At 38.8% G+C, this 20,922-nt stretch overlaps 2 protein-coding genes across 5 annotated transcripts in view; one reads left to right on the forward strand and one right to left on the reverse strand.

The window, feature by feature from the left end:
- Positions 1-235: 235 nt before the first annotated feature.
- On the forward strand, positions 236-5,802 carry lpar2a (lysophosphatidic acid receptor 2a). Its single transcript, XM_032588410.1, has 4 exons — positions 236-559; positions 3,871-4,620; positions 5,010-5,272; positions 5,608-5,802. The coding sequence occupies exons 2-4, from the start codon at positions 3,873-3,875 to the stop codon at positions 5,698-5,700; spliced, it is 1,104 nt and encodes a 367-aa protein (XP_032444301.1). The 5' UTR covers positions 236-559; positions 3,871-3,872; the 3' UTR covers positions 5,701-5,802.
- Positions 5,803-5,860: 58 nt separating this feature from the next.
- The window catches only part of pbx4 (pre-B-cell leukemia transcription factor 4), a 29,541-nt gene continuing 14,479 nt past the window's right edge, over positions 5,861-20,922 (reverse strand). For 2 of the 4 annotated variants that reach the window (XM_032588404.1, XM_032588405.1), the window contains 7 exons: positions 14,656-14,900; positions 13,933-14,123; positions 13,696-13,831; positions 13,032-13,188; positions 11,579-11,649; positions 9,726-9,812; positions 5,861-8,978 (listed from right to left, as the gene is read on the reverse strand). In XM_032588404.1, coding sequence (XP_032444295.1) covers positions 8,889-8,978; positions 9,726-9,812; positions 11,579-11,649; positions 13,032-13,188; positions 13,696-13,831; positions 13,933-14,123; positions 14,656-14,900 — 977 coding nt within the window. In that variant the 3' untranslated portion in view covers positions 5,861-8,888. The remainder of the gene's footprint in view (positions 8,979-9,725; positions 9,813-11,578; positions 11,650-13,031; positions 13,189-13,695; positions 13,832-13,932; positions 14,124-14,655; positions 14,901-20,922) is intronic. The other 2 variants (XM_032588406.1, XM_032588408.1) reach the window with 1 other exon arrangement.

The following is a 20,922-nucleotide window of genomic DNA, read 5'->3' on the forward strand; positions in this document are numbered from 1 at the left end:
AAAAACTACTTTAAAACAATATATTCATTCTGTAGATACTTGTGTGGTTACTTGCTTACGTCGCAAGGATACCATAAAGATACAGGACGACTAATGTTTACGGGAAGGACTTTGCTTACGGCTATTTAGAAGGGCTAAACTTTACTGTCCCTTGTGGTCACTATTTGAAACTACAGCGGTAAAACTTCAGAATGCCCAAACCAAGATGTGTCTTTTTTTGTTGTTGTTGTTTTTGCCATTAAAGTAATTTGGAAACTTATGCAAACATTGAATAGAAGTCTCAAGACTGTGTGAACAATGTGTTCCGAAGCTGTATGTGAGGCAGGACATTTTGTTTGTCCGTTTTTTTAAGCGGTACTTGGAGGCAACATCGTTTACCTGTTGTTCAGGTTCAGCTGTTTCGAGTGAGAATAATTCAGAGACGCGTAACCGGGAGAAGTGCTAGGACACATGTACTGTCAGTGCTAACAAAATAAGACTTTCTCCTTCTTTTGGCGTAAAGTGGAGTCACCTGATTCATAAAGGAAATGTCCGGAAGGAGGAGACTCTAAAGAGAAAGGTAGGTTTATGTTCCTTTGGATAATTTAAGAAAGTGTCCGTGGCATGTCACACTTAATCGGAAATGAAATCATTTCACAAAGTTGGGGAAAGAATAACAAATTAAAGTCTATTAATTTACTTGTTGGTAAATATTGCAATGAGACTTAAACATTTAATTATTGAAAAACAAGGCAGTTTTTGGCCAAAGTTGACATGATTTTTGAACTCTGAAAATCTCCTTTGCCTCGTTTTAGCCGTAACTAAGACTGGAATGCAGGTGATTCACACACGAACTCGTGTACTGTCGTTATCTGATAGATTAGATATGTAACTAAATCAACACGACAAACATATTTTATTGCTCAAAGAAACAGAGCAGCAGTCACATTTTATTAGACGGATAAGGTCCTGAAATCATCAGGGCTTGATGCCAAATTAGTGTAAATGTCGACAAATGAAGGAGGATCTAAAAGTGAGACTTGATGCTACATTAAAAAAATGTTTTGCCTCAAAATGGATAACATTGGAAATTAAAACTAATTGGCGAGTGAATTTTGGCCTTTTGGTGGAAATGTATATATATATATATAGATTTTTTTTCTGATAAATTCAGACCGGTCTTTTACGGGAACCACAAGTATATTTTTGGAGGGATTGAGAATACAGCTGTGTTCTAAATAACAGCAGTGCGTTTTAAAGAAGTGAATCTCTAAGTTCTCATTGTTAATGCCAATACATACAGTACTAATACATTGGGAATAATGTGTACTCTATTACAGAGCAAAACATAAATAAAATAATCTGAACGTATTATCACTACGGACGTTGAATATTAAAATTCATATTAGACGGCTAAAACATATACCCCATCTCTGTCTAGATTTTTCGTTACTTACTCAAACTTTCCCTACATAAACTTTTGATTCTGAGAACTTTTTCAAATCTGTGTTGCACGGAGTTGACTAACTTCTGGGGTCTGAGACGGGTATTCTAGCCCAGGACTGATTTCCACAATTCTCTGCATTTTTTGACTTCACTCTACCATTTCTTTCTAACGTATTGGAGTAATCACTCTATATCAGTAGCATTGTTGGCCTTGGACCAACATGCCTGTCACTTTTGTACTTGGGGTCACTGTGTTTTTGAAACAACCATTTAAAATGGATTTCCTCTTTGGTGCGAGGTGAAATGTCTCACATATTTTTCAAAGTTATGTGATCCCTGATGTGCAATAAATTTGCCTGACACTACAGTATGGGAAGCATCTCCAAAACATGACTCCTGAGGCGCCGTGCTTCACTGTGTGGTGTGGCTTGAATTCAGCATTTGGAGGTTGTCTGACAACAATTGAGCTTTTATTTAATGAGTGTCTCAGTGAGTGTTTTCTTTTTGTTTGTTTCTTTTGGAGGGGTTTGCTCTGTACTAGATGTTCTTTGGTCACCCTGGAGGAGACCACTGGCCGAGTCTTTTCCGATATTACAGTTCTTTTATTTGTTTGAGTGGATACTTTTCCATTTTCTTCTGTGTTTTTCTGGTTTTGGTTTCAATTTTAAAGCAATCCTCTGGGATCTGTGGCATTATTTGAGCATTGAGGGCGAATTAGTTGCTCTCATTTATAAAAACAATAAATTGTTGCCGCAGTTATGCATCTTAACAACTGCAAAAGTGATGAAAATAAGAGCAAAGATTTTTTTTCAGCTACAGCTGCACAACATCCAAAACAAGAGGGGAATAATTGTCAAAATCTGCAAAACCTCAATGAATAAAAATATTGACCAAAGATCTGCAACAACAAAAAGTCAGAACTATTGTAACAGAGTTGCCACTGAGTGGTGCAGTTCTAGGATAAATTTCATTTTGCTATTTTTTTTACTCCTCCTCTACAATAATTATTTGAATAAACAGGATCAGCAGAATCCAAGTCCTAACTCTTAGATCTGTTGGTTTACACTTGCATAAGTACATTATTTACCATGAAAAAATAAATTTTCTACCAAACTATCAGAGTAGTAGAAACTGAAGGGCTACAATTTGAACACAACGGTATCTCTAGCAGAGACGGGCCTCTAATATTCAGAGTTAACTAGCGCTGCGGATAATACCTGTAACTTAGGACTGAAACCTCATCCCCGTGATGCATTATATTTTTATTTAAGAACCTTTCTTTGTTTGCGCCCTATGAACATTCCTTTTTTTTATTTTAGCTTAATCTCCAGAAAACAAATAAAAAATTTTTCTAAACTCCAACTTTGGAAACCAGCTGCTACATTTTTGGGAAAATATCTGCTGCAAGTAAGTCTTATATGTACATTAAATTGAGCTTTAAAAGCTGCAGCTGATGTTCTAGACTTTTTTTTACATTTTTTATTTTTTACCAAATTGGAAAATATTTTAACACATTACAGGTTCTATATTTATTTATTTATTTATTTGAAGTAAAACCAGAATGAAACATTGAGTTTAAATGATAAGGACATCCTGTAACTTAATTGCTTTTGTGCAGAAATGTTGGTCCACTACTCTTCGCCACTTTAGTTTTTACTCATTGAGTTCTTGGACTGCTTGGTTGAATCTTTATACCTCCACTGAAATGCTTGACAGTTTCTGTGAGGCCACAGCTGGGTTTTTTTCTGTGAGGTGTTTGTGATGATGTAGTATTTGGTTGTTGCCAGATATCTGCAATGGGACCAACATTTGCTCCTCTAAAGGACATTGCTTCAGAAGTTTTGTGGGGTTTTTTGAAACATAACTTTGCGAAATGTCTTGTGGGGGGGGAGGCAATAAGCCATGTCACAATAATACATGATGCTTCTCCACTACTTTCAAACAGGCCATACAAGTCCGGTTTCTTTCTAATTGCATTTAACATACCATGTAATCCCTGCAGAGTCTCAGCTGTTGCCTTTTTTTTTTTTCTTTAATGTTGGGCTAAATTTGTTGGGTCACATTCAGAAAAGGTCAGCACTCAAATATTTTCCAGTTGTGAATAACCTGTGTTAATTTGAGTTAAAATTATTTGGAAATTGTTTAGTCCTTTTTAGATTAATGAACAGCAACACTCGTTATGGGGCGACTTTTTTTTTCCAAGTCCTATGGAAGCAGCGTGAACCTTTTTCACTAGCTGCTTCTCCATTTTGTTTTTTTGTATCTTTAATGAAAATGCAGAACCTGTTGTGTGGTTCACAACACACAGATTTAAAATAGTAGTAACAAGTAAAGGCTAAACCATTTTTGAGTTCCAATGTGTATATTCCTGTAGAGGATCTGGTTTTAGTAGTTGAATGTTGATCTCCCTTCAACATTTTCTGCCCCTTTTTTTTCTCTTTGCAGTTATGGCCATTGACAATAATACGTCGAACAGCTGCTACAGCAACCAAAACGTCACCTTCTTTTACCAACAGGTGAATAAAACGATCAGAGGGAACTGGACTACACGGGACCACCTGGTCATAGGACTAGGCTTGCCCTTATCCTTAATAGTGGTGTTGGCCAACCTGTTAGTGATGGCAGCCATCCACATGAACCGCCGCTTTCACTTCCCCATTTACTACCTGCTGGGAAACATGGCAGCAGCAGACTTGTTTGCAGGTTTAGCCTATACCAACCTGATATTCAACACGGGACCCTGGACAGCGGAGCTCACTAAGAAGCAGTGGTACATCCGTGGGGCTTTGATTGACATCAGCCTGACTGCCTCCGTCGCCAACCTCCTGGCTGTGGCTGTGGAACGCCACCAGACCATCATCACTATGCAGCTGCACAGCACCATGACCAAGAGGCGCGTGGTGCTGCTCATCATCTCCATCTGGGCCGTAGGGATCATCATGGGTCTGGTGCCATCGCTGTTTTGGAACTGTGAATGTGATCTCGCAGACTGCTCCACTGTTGCTCCCCTCTACAGCCGCCGCTTCTTGATTTTCTGGGCACTTCTCAACCTGCTCACCTTTTTCATTATGCTGGGCATGTACTCTCACATATTCTTTCACGTGAAACGCCAGAGTCGCCACACTTCTCAGCACGCCTCCGAGGCACGACAGCAGACAGTCATCAACCTGATGAAAACCATTTCTATGGTTCTGGGTAAGAGCAAATATGTATTTTTCAGGAACGTAAATGAATGACAGAGCAAACAAATATTTTACAAAGTACAGACTTGTCAAGATTACTTATCTTGCATTTCTCTGCAAACCAGTTTTTTCTTTTCTCCGTCTTCCCTTATCTTTGTTTTTTAGGGAATTTTAAGTTGGAACTTTATTAGAATTTTTCCATCTTATGATCTACCTTTCTACTACTCAGGTGACTAATTTCCTGTCTGTAAATATGTTCTGCATGGTTGCTGTTACGCAACTGTGTAATGTGACCTTACACAGTTGTGCCATACTTTGTCAGGCATCATCCCGCATCAGTGAAAAAATGTGCATGTGTCGTTTACTCATTTCTGTCCCTATAAATGATTCACATCTCTGCAGGTGCCTTTGTGATCTGCTGGACACCTGGCCTCATCGTTCTCCTCCTGGACGGGCTGCAGGGTAAAGAGAGCAACGCCAACAAATATGAGAAATACTGTTTGGCGATAGCGGAGTGCAACTCTCTGGTCAATCCGATCATTTATTCCTTACGTGACGCCGAGATGCGGAAAACGTTCAAGTGGATCCTTTGCTGTTTTTGTCGACGTGAGGGCTGTCAGCCGAGGGAGACTCTGTCAACAGAAATTGACTCTCCATTGAAGGAGGTAACTCATCAAAATGGAGCCAGAGAGTCTAAACACACTAAAAGCACCTCAGGTTACATGTTTCACTTTGATGGCAGCTCTTCAGTTTTTTGTTTTTCCTCTGACATCTTGTCATCCCATCTGCGAGCCATTCCAGTTTCACTTCTTAGAGCAGATTTCTGAATAAACTTGCTTGTTCTTACTTGTTAGCGGTTATCTTGTCAAACCAATGTCTTGGAACAAGGATACCATCTAATAATTCATCTCTTGTTGGGGTTTTTTTTAAGTAATTGTGTAAGAATTGTCTGACTTTTTTCTGAAATTGTAAAACAAAAACTCTTTTTTCTTGTCTACAGAAAATTCTAAGCTACAAGTTAGAAGATCCGGTCTTGTGGAAGAATCCGGACAGAGACAGTAAAGATGACAAGTGGACAGACTCTGTGGTATGACAGAAAATCAGACATATTGTAACCTTAGTGTATATATTTGTAAATCTTGTGTTGACATTTAAATTTTTGAATGAATTAAAAGGAAGAAAAAATTACAGTTAGCATTCGAGAAAAGTTCTTTTGTCTTTGTGCAGCTAACAAATTCACCTAAAAATCAACAGATGGTGCAATCTCTCCTTTTATTACATTTGACTATCACAAGAGCATTTGTGACAACTTATAAAATGAAACACTCCTAAAATGAAATACTGAAAAAAAATAATCACACTAAATTGTTTTTTTTTATTAATTTTCTAATAAGAACACTACAATTTTGTCATATTCTTCCGTTTTGTTTTACTCTTTCTAGATCAATTCTAAAGTTGAGGTATAAAAGGAGTTCATACAGACTCACAAGTCTGAAAACAGTGGGGTTATATACAAGAGAAATGGAAAGACAGAGGTAGAGAGAGGGGTAAATACAAGGGAAAGAGGGAGATACAAATATACTAATAAAAACAAACAAATGAAGGTTTACAAAGACATTTGGTGCTGTGGAACTAAACCAGTCGAATGATCAAAATACTTGTTAGTTTACAATAAGATTATTTTTATTGATGAGTTACAACGGCGCTGCAAAATGCACGAGCTCACAAAGTGTATATATTGACATCAAGTATTTAGGCATTGATGTTTCTGCTGTAATAAATTGAGGTGAATGGCAATAGTGGCAAATCACCGAGGCAACAAACGAGGGGAAACTTGTAGTTTAAGCATTCAAGAAGTAAAACCCAATGTGGAAATTAAAAAGGGGATGAAATAGTTATAGGAAAAAATAAAAATAAAAAATAGTTCCACAGCACCACATTACATTTGTTCATCCTACACTGCAACTTGGTTATGTAACAAAAGATCTAAATAATATTCAAAGCCAATACAGAGTTAGCGTGAATCCTGTGAAACAGTAGATATCTCAACCAAACAAAGTTTTATAAAAGAAAAAGAAAATGTACTGAAACATTACACAAACTGTACAGTGACATCCATTACAACAAGTAGAAAAAAAGGGGTGGCATGATAATTTGGTGTGACGACGCCATTACTCAAGACGCAGCAATAACAAGCTGCTGCGAGAGACAAAACAGGAAATGAAATGTGAGAGATAACGTGTGACCGGCTTTCAAGCTCAGCTTCTGTTTTGTAACATGGTTCAAACAAACTCTTTAATGACAAATCTTAATAAGGCTTTACCTTACTATCAAAACGCCTTGTTATTCACGTAATCTTTAATGTATAAAACAGCTTTAACAAATGGAAATTGCCAAAATGTGGCAGGTTTGTCCTACACACAAATTAAGAGTTTTACTACACCCAGTGCTGCCTCTTTTTTGGTAACAGAGGAGAGAGAGAAGCCCTTGCCCAATTGGCCATGGAACATAAAAAGATGGGTTTTTTACCAGACGGTATTAAAGGATAAAGAAAGGGCAGAGCATTTCTTTTATGCTCAAAATCAAATCACAGGTGTGATGAGTGTTAACTCCACCCATCATTTATGAAGCCCCATTTAAAACAAAACAAAAATAAACCAACTTGAGGCATGACAACACCACAAAGAGACACAGGTACAAACAGAATTCCCTCCTCAAATGTAAAAGGCGACTGCGCACCAATGTTTAAAAAAAGTAGCATTATTACATTGCTGAACTTTGTATATTTGGTTTTGGTACAACATCAGGTTGTTAACATGTTGCCTCAGGCTCACAAGCTTAAGTTTCAAGATGGGGAAAAAAATCTAAGTTGAACCCCACCTTGCGTGTCGTTAGCTGGTGGAAGCACCCAGTCTACATAATGCTTACAAAGTTCGAAGGAGCACCAGCCGGTTTGACTAAGATATCCCAGGAACCTTTTACACGTCCACACAGACACATCAACATGTGATGCACTTTTTTTTTGGTTTTGGTCTGACTGTAATAGTTTTACCTTTTTATTTATTCATTTTTTTCTCTCGTTAATACAAATTAAGCTAAAAACGTAAATGAAAAACAGTATAACACCTAGAAGTCCTACATGCATGGAAGACAGTCACATTTCTAAGTTCATGTCACATTTGTTCCAGTAATACATCGATGCCTCGCGATCTTTCCACCCTTCGTTTGTCATAAAGATGTCGTATTGAGCTAATTTTTGGTGGTGGCTGGTGCATTCTTGGTGAAACAGCATTAGATAATAGTCTACAATCAAATAAACTAGTGGACAGAAAGAAAGAAGTAAAGTCTACAAGCCATCTACCAACACCCTCTATGGGTTAGCAGTGGAAAGAGCTATTGGTTACATATGCTCAACCAAAGATGTTCTCCTATTCTCTTCACACCAGCCCTACCATCTCTTGTCCTGCCTGGTTCGGAGCAGGGATCCCCTCACCTTCCTAGAAAGGTAGAAACCCATAGCAAGGATGCTAACATCTGTGCTTGACACATCGCTTATGTCAGCTCATAATGAGAACAGCTGACAAGTTGTGAGCTGTATGTTTTGGGGACAGTTGCGTGCACCTCTGTGCAAACATCAGTTGCTCACCTTAAAATCCTAACGGAAGGATACATTGATGCAACAGTGTCTTGTGTTGAGTAGGCAGAGGGTAATCTCAGAGGAACACTGGGGCAGCACTTTGGTACAAGCAAGGTGAGCAGAGCTCCCTGGTGGTCCGTAACCACAGTTTGGCTGTCGGATGCCAAGGCTTCAGCAGATACGGGCAATTACACACAGTTTCCCAAAGCAAAGAGTTGAGTGTAAAGGTCAAACAGCACATGAACAAGCCGTGGGAGTACTGTGTAAAGTTAACGTGCATATACACATAATGTACAGACATCATGATCATCTACACAGCTGGATGTGTTTTTTTTTGTTGTTTTTTTTTCAAAGTCCTTGACAATAAGGATGTTTTTCATTATGTCTCTGAGCTCCATTCCCCTTTTTAACTTTTAAAGAGCGGAGAACTGGAATGAAGGTGAAAGGAGAATTTCCTCCCAGCTACTGTACAGCTGTCCTGTGGTCCAGAACAGCAAGTGTGAATGAAATGTGTATACAACTTCATGTGGCCTGTTCACAGGGGAGAAATGAAACAAAAAAAAAAAGAAGAAAAATAGGAACACAAGATGATTTTAACAGCAGACCACAGTGGGAATAAAGAGAAGGCAGGTAAAGCCACCAGATCAGTTGGAAGTGTCAGAGTGGACGCTGCCAGGTGGACCAGGAGGGGAGGTAACCGAGGGCGGGTTGGTGGTGTCCTGCCAGCTGTTAGCCTGGAGTCAGACAAGGAGGGAAGCGGCACAGAGATGAAGACTGATGACCAATTTCTTACCTTAATTGGTTAAAATATGCTACCGGTGTCCTTGCTGAGGAAAATCCTGGTCAAATAACAGCACAATTCACATGCAATTGAAATATTTCTGCAAGAGTCAGGAAGTTTGTATTTAAGTTAAGTTGGGTCCCAACTTATGACCCAAATAAATTGTGAAAAGTAACCTGATGAATGCTTTTTTTGCTACCCAGAATCATGGGGTTTGTAGTTTTGTTACCTCACAGTAGCATCTAAATTCTTCCACTACAGCCACAAAGAAAACAGCAAATGTTGCAGGATGATGCAACGAATGGACAAATTTAAGACAATCATATCTACTGTAACACCTTGAAATGTTGCCCACATCTTAAGACGTATAAAAATTAAGACAAGTGGATAACTGCAAGTTGCTAATTGCTTACTTTCTGGATATCATAATATTTAAAACAGCAACTAAATGTAATCAGTATATATAATATATTGAAAGTTGGTGCCATATTTTAAAATATGCATTTCTTTAAACTGAATTTCATATGTTAAAACGCTTCAATGAATAGCAGAAAAGCAAGCTACTGAGCCAACATTATGAAGATATCCGACTGGATGGATGTAATTTTTCCATCCTTAAATTTCTGATAACATGAAAATACAGCAGTGGTTGCTAACTCGGCTATAGAAACTGTTACAATGCAGACTTGAAGCTACTTACATCCAGGCGATGAGGGGTGAAGAGGCCACTGCTTGACAACTCCTCATAGCCGCCCGTCAGGTGTGTAGCACGGTGCAGGGTATCCACCTGTGAGAAGACAACATTTAAATATTAACATTTTTAAAGACAGAAGAAAATTTGTCATTAACAGGTCAACAAAGTGCAGCTGGTATCCACAAACTTCTACATAATGCAAGAGAAGCAGTGTGCATTACTCAAGCCCCTTTTAGGTCACTGTCAATCTACAAATGTTCCGTCAGCTGAAAGGTCCCAATATGGAACAGGGTAGTTTAAATTGACCAACCAAAAAAGAAACTTGATAGTCTTTGGGTGGAAAACACAGATGCCTAACCACAGTGAGCAGAAAGGGCCAGGCAGAAGTGTGAAACGAGATTGAGCTGATGTGGCTTAGCAACAGGAAGTTGCAAAAAGAACAGACACAAAATTATCCTCCAGCGCTTGTCTAGTCTGAGAACTATTTGAATTCACATAAAGCAGTGTAGATAGCTTCTAAGATAATGGTTGAGATTGTTTTTGTGAAGTGATCTGAAAGAGCCTTCAAGTGTAACTAACCCCCAAATCAACTTTTTTTTTTGTTTGCATAGGTTATTCAGGGTTGCATCTTAATGTTTCTGTGTGAAGTTTGACACTGTATCAATTTTAGTTCCACATTATTTGTGATGGCCCCTTTTGTCAAACGGTGCCTACACAGTTGAATTCTCCTATTTGTTTAAAATAGTACAACTTTTCATCACTCGCCCCATTTGGGCATAAAAGCATCTCACCCGGACACACACACACACTCACCCCGACTCCTGGCGAGTCAAGAGTTGGAATAGCAAGTGTGGTCAACGGCGATGGTCAGCTTTACAAATGAGTGATTTATTTGCAATGTGGATACGGAGTGGAATCCGAGTGGGTCTCCTCTGCTCTGACTATCGGCATACTTCAGGACAGAGCAGTCCTGAAGTATAAATGTAGCGACAAAGTTAATAAGTTGGTAAAAGTGCATCTTTTGTTCTGACTACAGACCAGTTCAGCTCCTCTCATCCCAACACTTAGCGACTCTCCTCAGCGTCTCTTGGCTCCACCCAGCTGGAAATTCTTTTCAAAATTTCTCAGGCTATGCTTTCAAAGGGGTAGGGCTGGGGCATAATTACACTTTAACTGCCTTGCTGTTGTGGTCCCACCCAGTTTAAGCTTAAACATTGCCTAAGAAATCAGCCATGCCAGTAAGAGAAAGTGAAACCAAAAAATAAGTTTTTGATTTGCAAGCCCCGTTTAAAGCATTACAACAGAAATCTGTGGATTTTGAACAAACGGCAAAACACCACTTTCAACAAATAACCACTGAACACAAATAAAACTAACTACATGGATAAAGGGGTAATACAGAATGTTTGGATATGCATGGAAAAACAAGAACTGGCATAGACAGGAAGCTGTGATGCTGTTGGAAGAACAGGATTGCCAAGAGGCAAAGAAACTGACCATTAATCAAAGAGATTATTGGTTTGAATGCCATCTTTTATACATGGGTTTGTTTTAGCTGCATGCTTTGAGTTGAACAGCCTTGATTAAGAGCTCTGATATACCCTTTAATGGGTTTTGACATGTGTACGCAAGATAGAAAATCCAATACTTTCAGTATCCCAATTCTCTCTAAAGAAAGAATGGTCAGTTTGCACTGTGTGGGGCAGGATCTAGTGGTAATATCAAAGGTTCAGTCAGGACGGGATCCGACGAGGGGTCAGAAGGAGTTAGGCTAAGGGAAAATATACAGGGATGCTCTGCGGATGGTTTACACCATGGGGATCAACTCCATCAACTCTGCAGCTGTCCTCTTTGCATACCTGCAGCTGTAGAGAGGGGGTAAAGTTGAGACCCTCACCATTGAGGGAACGTTGGCCAAGGTAGGTATCACCTGCATGAGAAAAGCTGTTTGACCCTGGTGACCCTTAAGAAAGCATGTGTGCATGTTTTTTTATGTATTTAGTTAGGTTGACCTTCTCTGTACATCCATATACAGTTGAAACCAGATCATTTAACACATTGTACTAAAAACTTTAAATCTAACTAAATGTTTCCTGTTTTAGGTCAGTTAGGACTATTTATATTTTCTAAATGTTACAAAAATTGAATTTTTATATTTATTCTCTTTACTTTCTTTACATTAGTAGTTCAGAAGTTTGAATTAATTAACATTAACGTGACTTTAAACAGCCCTGTCTTTATACTGGTAGGAAAGGTTCTGTGTTCCAAAGAAGAAAAGTGTTTTTGTTCTATGTGTGTGTGTATTAACAGAACAAAAAAACGAAAAAAAAAGTTAAGAAATTGTCCTTATCTATACTAAAATGAGACTTCCATCTTCTGAAAGGTCAATAAAAGAGGAAGAAGTCATTACTCCAGAAGCAACACAAAAATGCAAGTTACAGTTTGCAAATGACCACAAGCACAAAACTACATCTTTAAGTGTTTCAATTATCTGTGTTACAGTTGGCCAAATTAGTTACAAAGTGGTTCAAAACGGAAACAAAATCAATGTGATAGCCACTCCATCACAAAAGCATGATTTCTCTCGCAAAGAAAAAAAAATGTGGGATGAAATTTCACACAATTACTGTCATTTGTACTTGTGCTGCATTCAGATTTCACTAGTTCGATTTCAACAACAAGAAGACCTCTGAGGAAACAACTGTGGCTCACAGTGCAAACTAACTGCATGCCTGACTGTAATAACTATTTTAGTCACCCATGGAAACTTTCATGTTTCTCCTTTGAGTGTAGTTGGTGATAGAAACATTAAAACAGAACACAGGATGTCTGTGGAATATCAAAAATCAAAACAGTAAGTCACCAAAATCCCTGTAAAGATCTAGAAGGACAATTCATGACAAGAAAAGATATACAACTTCAGATATCTCACAAATGAGATAAAAGACATGTAAAAGTCTTAAAAAGCCTTAGCATTGTTACAGAAAGACTTTCAGTATTCAAGATGCTGCATGACTTGACTAGTAAATGCGTCAATACTTTCTGTGAGATAATACAAAAGAAATTCCCCAAACGTCCATCGTTTTATAATACGAAGGCTTATAAAAACAGAAAATGCCAGAAAAAGATCCGGGTGTAGCCCAGAAACCAAAAAAAAGCAGCAAAGGTGCAGAAACAAAAAATCTTCACCAATAAAAACCAGGAACAGGAAGCTTACTTGACTTGAAAACAGGTGAGATATGTACATATGTTTTACTCTTTGGACAAACTATTTAAGCAGAACTATAAAATGAGGTGGGATTGAGCTAATACCTGAGTTGGGTGTTGCTGGAGAGTTAGCCTGACTGGCTTGCGCTGACACATTTGCAGCATCCACCGCCGTTTTAACCGCGTACAGATTAGCTTCTTCCTGGAACTTACCGATGTTCTTCTTGTAGCGTATTCTCTTGTTGCCAAACCAATTAGAGACCTGAAGAACACATGGATTTCATATTATAAAGCCGTGAATAAACATTTGTTTAGCTGCAGAATCACCCCTAAAGCTAAAAGTAGGCAGCCATGATTCTACCCAGTTTGCACCAGTCTGCTCTAATTGAGGACAGTCAGTGTAAATTGTTGGCAGAAAATTGTCTGATGAGTAAGAGGTAAAGATGAGACTCTGTATGTGAGGGGAGCCGTTCCATACTCTATTGGGTTAATTTGTTTTGACAAATCATGTAGCCTGCTAACCCTCAGTGTACACAGTTGTTAAGTGTGTGATCCCCAAAGTGTTAGTGTGTACTCCAGGTCTTTTTAAAATCCATAAAGTCTGTATTTTGTGTGGCGCATCCCTAATTTTAGCAAAAAATGGCTTGTAAATAACATTTCTTTTTACCAGAAAATAAAATATTTCAAAGCTGTCGGGATTTACCAGATGGTGACCTTCAATGTGCTTTACCAGCAACTATTTTGGATATCAGCTGTGTAAGCTATTCACCTGAGACACAGTGATCCCACACTTTTTGGCCAGTTCCTCCTTTGCTTCCTCGCTGGGGTAGGGGTTAGACAAGTGGGAGTAGAAATACTCGTTCAGTACTTCTGTGGCTTGCTTGTTGAAGTTGCGCCTCTTACGTCTGACACACACAAAAGAAATCATGAACAACAGGTTGAGCATTTGAAGTACATATCAAGCATACCGGTGGGGGTGTAATACAATCAAAACACAAAGACAGACCTGGCATCAAGGAAGCGTGAGCGCAAAATCATGACTGCCTCGCAGGTGCTCTGTTTGAGCTGCATCTGGATGGAGCTAAATTTACGGTGGATTATGGCCACCATGCGTTCAATCTCCTTGGGAGAGATGGGCCGTGTGCGAGACTGCTCCCTCAGCAGGTTCATTACATGGTTGGTGAATTCACTGCAGGCCTGGGGAAAAAAAGACAGAAAGGAGTTAAGTGCTATTGTTAAAAGGTGGGATGAAGTACTTGTGTTACTGAAAGGTACAGATTAGGATGAGTCCTGTACTGATCAGATTAACTTCATATGAAAAAGTATTAATAGGGATAAAACAGTATGTGCTGTTTTAGCCAAGAAATAACCTCAATAACATTAATCCCTCAACTTTATCTGATTTCTTTTAAAACTTCAAAGTACACAAAATCTGATATTTTTTAGCAATGTGAGCTGCCAGTTATTGATTAGAGCCAATCAAAAAACACTGGCCAAGTCTAATAGTGGACTGATTGATTGATTAGAGCCTCTCTAACAATAGTGTCAGACATTTTAGACTGCAGTAACTGTCTAAATGCTAAAATAAACAAAAGGGTATTGAGGAATTGCTTTAGTTCTCATTTTATATCTGTTTTTCTATTTGTGCATTGCTTTTGTAAAGCCAAATAAAATAAACAAAAGGGAGGCTTAGTTCAAGTTCAAAGGTTTCAGTCTGCTCAGAACAAACCTGTTCATATTTCTCCAGCTCAGAATGATATATCTGACGGATCTGGGCAAGTTTGGCTCTGTAGTCAGAGTGTTCAATGCTGCTGTCGGTGGGTGAGCCCCCTGCTGCGGCTGCAGCTGCAGCGGCTGCAGCCGATCCCCCGCCTTTCTCTGGTCCTGACACGCCCTCTGCAAGCAACATGTTGTCCAACCGCATGATTTGGGGGTCTGGGGGGTCTTCTTCCTGTACACCTCGTATACTCAGAACTAGAGAGAAAAGAAAACGCATGAAAGTCGGACAAGTAGACTCAACAACTACAACTAAGAAAATTATAAAACAGACAACTGGATGGGACGAAGCTTTATTACTTAAAAAATGAAGAGCTGCTCTGCAAAAACTCAGGAATGTTTATCGGGCTGGTCGGATAAAGGGTGAATTTTCTTTAAAGCATGGAGTTGCTCTAAACAAACAGCAGAGGGCAGTGTGGTCTCTCGATGGCAGCCTGCCAGAGATAAGGGCATGAGGCATGAGGCCAGTAATAGAAGTGCATGTGCTGTCACTATGAGCCCCAGTGGCCATAAGTATAGTTATCAGTCGCTGCTCTCCACCACTGTATTATACCAGGACCTCTGTCAGCCTACAGCCTTGCTCTCATCTCTCTCTCGTTCACACATACATTTCCAGACACATACACACTCGCCCTTACAGACACCACTCTGTTACCAAAGTTTTAACTTCAGACAATAATCTTTTCTCAGGGCCTGCAGCTTTTAACACTTAACTAAATTTCCTCTTGCCCTCATTGCGTTTCAATCATTCAACTTCAGAAAGTAAGCGTGGAAGCTTCTTGAACAATTCAGTGTCTTCACTTTAGTAACGAGAGTTAGAAACTTGTAGAAAATTACAACATCTGATAAATGATATGCAGTTCTTTATTGTAGGTCTAAATCTCATTAAAGTAAAAGTTTTTTGTATGCGAGACTGTCATGAAGAAACATTAATAAGAAATACTGAACAATTATAATTACTAATGGATAATGTTTCTTAAGTTAAGATGAATTCATTTGCATTACAATGTAAATATTGGTTCAACCTGTATTCACAGGTGTAGATTATTTTAAGTGGACAATAGATTCAGATGCTTATTATGAAAGTAATAGCAGTTAGTTTTAAATAACGGGGATAAATAATCTCTGCAAAAGCCTATGTGGTGTTAGGTAATTTAATGATTTTTGCCAAAGTGGAACATTTTTTAGAACTTTTTCAAGCTTCACTTTTACGTCAAATAAGTTTTTTGTTCCAAATTTATGTGCTTCTCTGTTCACTTAGTTAATTTAAAAAAAATATTATTTACAATAAAATTGTGATTTTTGTGTGAAGCAATCAAGGGCTACTCACTGGCGTAACAAAGAAATCTGAAGACAATTTAAATTTTCTTTGCTAAGTTTTTCCACAGCATTACCAGGCCCACCTTTGCTTCTTCACTAACTTTTCTTATTGTTTCTGCTTGCCTTTTTCTCTCCCTTCCCTTATGCCTCTTCTCCACCAAAGGCACATTCCTGCTGTGTTGCTCCCCCATCTCAGGGCTTAGGAATGCAGCAGACCCAGTTGCCTGAACTAATGACCCTGATTCGCCCATCTCTTTCCCTCCTTTTCACTCTCTTCCCCCCCTTTTAAAAACACAAACGATCTCTTCACTTTTTAGTCAGACAGCCAACAACTTCTTAAGAATGAGCCGACAATTATCAAATTAACTTGTTTACCAAAACTTTTTTTGTGAGTCTTCTGACTGAAGCTTCAAGGAAAATGATTATGGTGGTGAAGATTTGTGGGCTTTTAAATCAAAGTTTTATTTCTCACTTTTGCTGCCCAGTGAGACGTACAATGACCTACCGACAAGAGGGCAACTGCTGCTTTTGGAGCGTCTCACCTAACACCCCCCCTCCCCACCTCCTTTTTTACTGTGACTCATTATGGCCCCCAGCTGTAGCCTAATGCCCCAACATTCCCCTAATTACTCCAATTAAGCTGTGATTACCCAGAATTGCACTCATGCACAATCTAGTGGCCTAGTGATATTACAGCAGCTGTTGAGATGAGTTAAAGATAATGTTAAAGAAAGGACTGTATCACATATGGAAAAAAGATTACAATAAAAGTCACCAAAAAGCAAAATTAGCAGTTTCTGAAAGCTGAAAATAACAGAACTGCATACTTTGGTGCAGTCGTTTAATTATGGCCAGTTACTTTTTTTTCCACATAAATTATGTAGGTCTCCATTAGGAATCCTAAAAAACTCAAAAAGGAGCTGCAACTGCTAAACACTAATATTTTTTTTAAGACAATAAGACAGGCTCACAGCCAACATTTATAGCTTTTAGAAATCACCATTATGCATATGTTACAAGTCTAGCTGGGCGGTGTGGCATTGGAAGACTAAGCGAGCAACACATACTATGAAATATTCAGGGTATCCAGCTGGGCTCTCTCTGCATACATAATCATTCTCATTTCTGCACAGCCAAAGTAGAAACATTGTGCTGTGCAGATACAAAAGACAAAATAAAAAGTGATGCAGGTAAAGGTGAACAACTCAGCCAACAGTGTAGTGCTGTACATTAACTCCAATGCTTTCCTTACATAGGCATAGATAAGGCTTAAACGCCGTCAGTATATCATTGCTCAGCTCAGAGCACAAGCTTTATCCTTGTCTGTCTTTTCCCTCGCTAGCATCCCCTTTTTCACTCTGTCTCCCCCAACACACATCCCCTCCCCCCTCTCCCTTTCAACGCACCCTTACGACACATGCACACACACACACACACACTCCCCCTGTGCCCCCCCCATCCCCACCCCCTGTTCTCCATTTCAGTCGAGTTCTCCATGTGAGCCGCAATCCCTCATGCTGTCAGCCCCCCCTTTCCCTCTCTCTGTAGACAGACAGGATTAGCATTTTAATTGCATCAGCTCCCTTGGGTATTCTCAGCCTTTCACTGGGAGAGAGCAAGGGATCGGGAGAGAGAGAGAAGAAAAAAAAAAGAGAGGGGGGGGAAAGGTAAGGAGAGAGATAGAGAGGGTAGAAGGAGAACCAAGGAGAATTGAAAAAAGGAGTCACAGAAGAAGATATGTGTGCAAGGAAGAAAGGGACTGAGAAAGAGGGGCAACAGAACTACACTGAATCTGGAGTACAGATGCGCCAGAGAGCAGAAGAGCCAGAGAGAAAGAAAACATTGTGAATACCTCAGGTTGTCCCAGGCGCAGCAAACAATCCAGATATGAGGACAACTTAAAATAGAAATGCTTTTGCTTTGAAAAATATAAATATGCTGCACAAATTTATCTAACAAAACTCCAGATACAAGTCTTAAATTTCCATATACAAGTACATTTAACTTTTGGAATAAGTACAGCGTTTCACAAAAATACATCCTCAACTTTTCCAACTCGTTTCAGACTTTAAGAGAAAATCTCCAAGGTTGGTTTAAATTTCTAGTTTCCAAAAAATACTCAAGCATAACATAAACACTTAATATTGCATCAATGAATGCAAAGGAAAAAATGCAAAAAGAAATGTAAGAACTTCGGAGTCATAATTAAATAAAATACAGAAAGAGTGTATTTAATCTTCAACTAGTGGTCTAGGGCAACATCCCTTTCCATAAATACTTTAATGCTGATTAAGGCACCATTTATTTCCATGTGTTTTGTGAAAGAAGCGATGCAAAGAGGGGGGTTGAAGTCTACCCACCCGACTCACCGAGGGGGTAGTCACAGTGTGGAGGAATGACGTAATGATGGAGTACGGTTTGTGCGACCAGACAACTACAAGGCTCCAAAATCTTACGTTTGAAGCATGCAGTAGGATCACTAGGCTAGGTTCATCCACTTTTATTGTTTTGAAAGGAACAATTTCAAATTTTATGTGTACTAATGGCATTAATGCCATCAAGCAACTCCTGTTGGCTTGCATGTTAGGCTTCATCTCTGAAAGCTCACAGCTGTGTGGAATATTTCCATTTCCACTTGAGATTCATGCATAGCCAGAAGCAGCTCCAAGTTGGCTCATTTTGTTTTGCTAAAAGAGGCAAACTTTCAGTCATCTTGTTGTTTGTTCAGACATTTAAATCTCCTATTCAATTCTCTTAGATTCGAAGTTTGGTAAATCTTAGATCAATTCTACTTTATACAGGAAATAAAAATGACATGTAAGCAAACAAATGAAAACATAATTAGATGAAAAAAAAGTGTTGGTAGGTAAAAAATTATTCCAAAGTAAATTTCGAGCTAAAATTCAACAGCACAAAGATGTACCCTTTTTTTTCTGAAAGGCAGTATTTTTGTAAAGTACTGTCAACTTAATGAGCCCAATCCATATGCTCATTCCTACTTTAAGCAGCTCACACTAATCAGCATCTGTTTGGGTAGTTCACCAGAGTCCTGTTGCACACAGCCCCCCACTCTGAGACACACACACATGCACACACACAAACACACACACAGAAACAGAGAGAGAAAGAGAGATGGAGGTACAGATTGAGAGTAAACACAGTGTGGTCTGACTAAAGTGTAAATGGGCAAAGTCACACCTTAGGCAAACACAACACTTCAATCCAGCACATCATTAGTCAGCCATTAATTAACCAAAATGGACAGGGGGCACTTAGGCATAAATTATAACACCAACAAATACAAAGAGAAAACATATTAATTCATTTAAATACCTTGAAATAAGCCAACAAACATTCCAGTTGCATTTTTTTAGGAACCATTACATCTTCCTGACTACAGTTAAATATTTTCCCTTAACACTTAATATACTTCTTTGTAATTCATAATAAAAACTAGACATTTAAAAATAAAAAAATACTGAATTTCACAAGCAGTAAAAACTACTAATTACGTTCAAAGGACATCAACAAGAACAGTACTGTGCTAGTTTCAATTAAACACAATATAAAACTTCAGGTTAATGCAAGGAAGATGACAGATTCAAATGGTACAAATTTCCTCAACACTAGAAAATTGTAATTAGTCATACAGACTTAACTAAAGATGTCTGTACAGCTAAAATGTTAAGGATTTTGCTACTTAATAATAGAAATTCATGATCAATTAGGTAATGTTTGAAGATAAAACAATGAGTAATATCGTGTAAAAATAATTATTGTCATCAAAAGCAGTACTGAAACAAAAAGTACATTTTGAGTCCTGTTGTGGACTACTGACATGACGTTATCAGCGAAGTACATTTCAAGACAGAGAGAAAAGCAAAGACAAGAAGAAAGAATTGAAAATGTCACAGGAGGATGAGGAGGATGATGAAGAGCACCTAAGCAGGAGGCTTGTTACAGCACTGCAAGGATCTTCCCCCAGTCAACTCTCATCAGGCCAGCTGCCTCCTGTGCTCATTAGCACAGACTCTTAAGGAGCTCCTAAAGACTTTGTGAAAAATGAACGCTCATTTGAGAGGTCGTTAATTTGCACTGTTATGCAAATTTGGTGGCAATTAAGCCATAGATCAGAGGAGCGGTGCCCATTTATAACAAGTGAACAAGCATTATGACACAGTCAGATGGTGCCAGAGAGAACTGGGGCGACATGGTTAGTCTGCTCAGTTCAAATGTACCACCTCAGTTCTGAATAAGACCAATTTGCTATTAGCATGAATCACTGAGCAAAAAACCTGAGGTTTTGACTAGCATAACCTCTGGATTTGTGTAACAAACACAGACAGATCTGCTTAAAGCATCAAAAGATTGAAAACAAAGTGACACAGCTCCCCAAAAAAGAACTGTAACCAAGACTTAAAAGTGACCTATATATAACATGAATCTGCACAAATGGCATCAACCAACCATACAGCTACGCTGATTTACTACATACAATGTATAGCGTCTTAGTGTTTGTGTTTACACCCCTCCCTCTGCCAGCCTGATGTTTCTATTTCTTCCTAACATTAATGACATGGTGTGAAATAGACAAACATATTGTCTGGGACAGCTATGTGCATAACAGCTAAGGGGTGGAAGACACCCATCAATTGTAATTAATCCTTAATTAGTCAGGATTAGGAGCTGGGCTCAGAGACTCTCCCATCCCACTACCACCAAACTAGCACAATCCAGCTGAGACGTAATTTACATATCTTTAATTAGTGATATGCTGACTTCCTTTAAGAACAGCACATAGAAGTGGTTTGAATAGCACAGACATATCAGAAAGGGAATAAGTTACATTTGTGACAAACAAATAGTGTTTTTACTTGTATAAACTGAACATGTGCCAATC

This window comes from Xiphophorus hellerii, chromosome 16, assembly GCF_003331165.1.
Source record: "Xiphophorus hellerii strain 12219 chromosome 16, Xiphophorus_hellerii-4.1, whole genome shotgun sequence".
Taxonomy (NCBI): domain Eukaryota; kingdom Metazoa; phylum Chordata; class Actinopteri; order Cyprinodontiformes; family Poeciliidae; genus Xiphophorus; species Xiphophorus hellerii.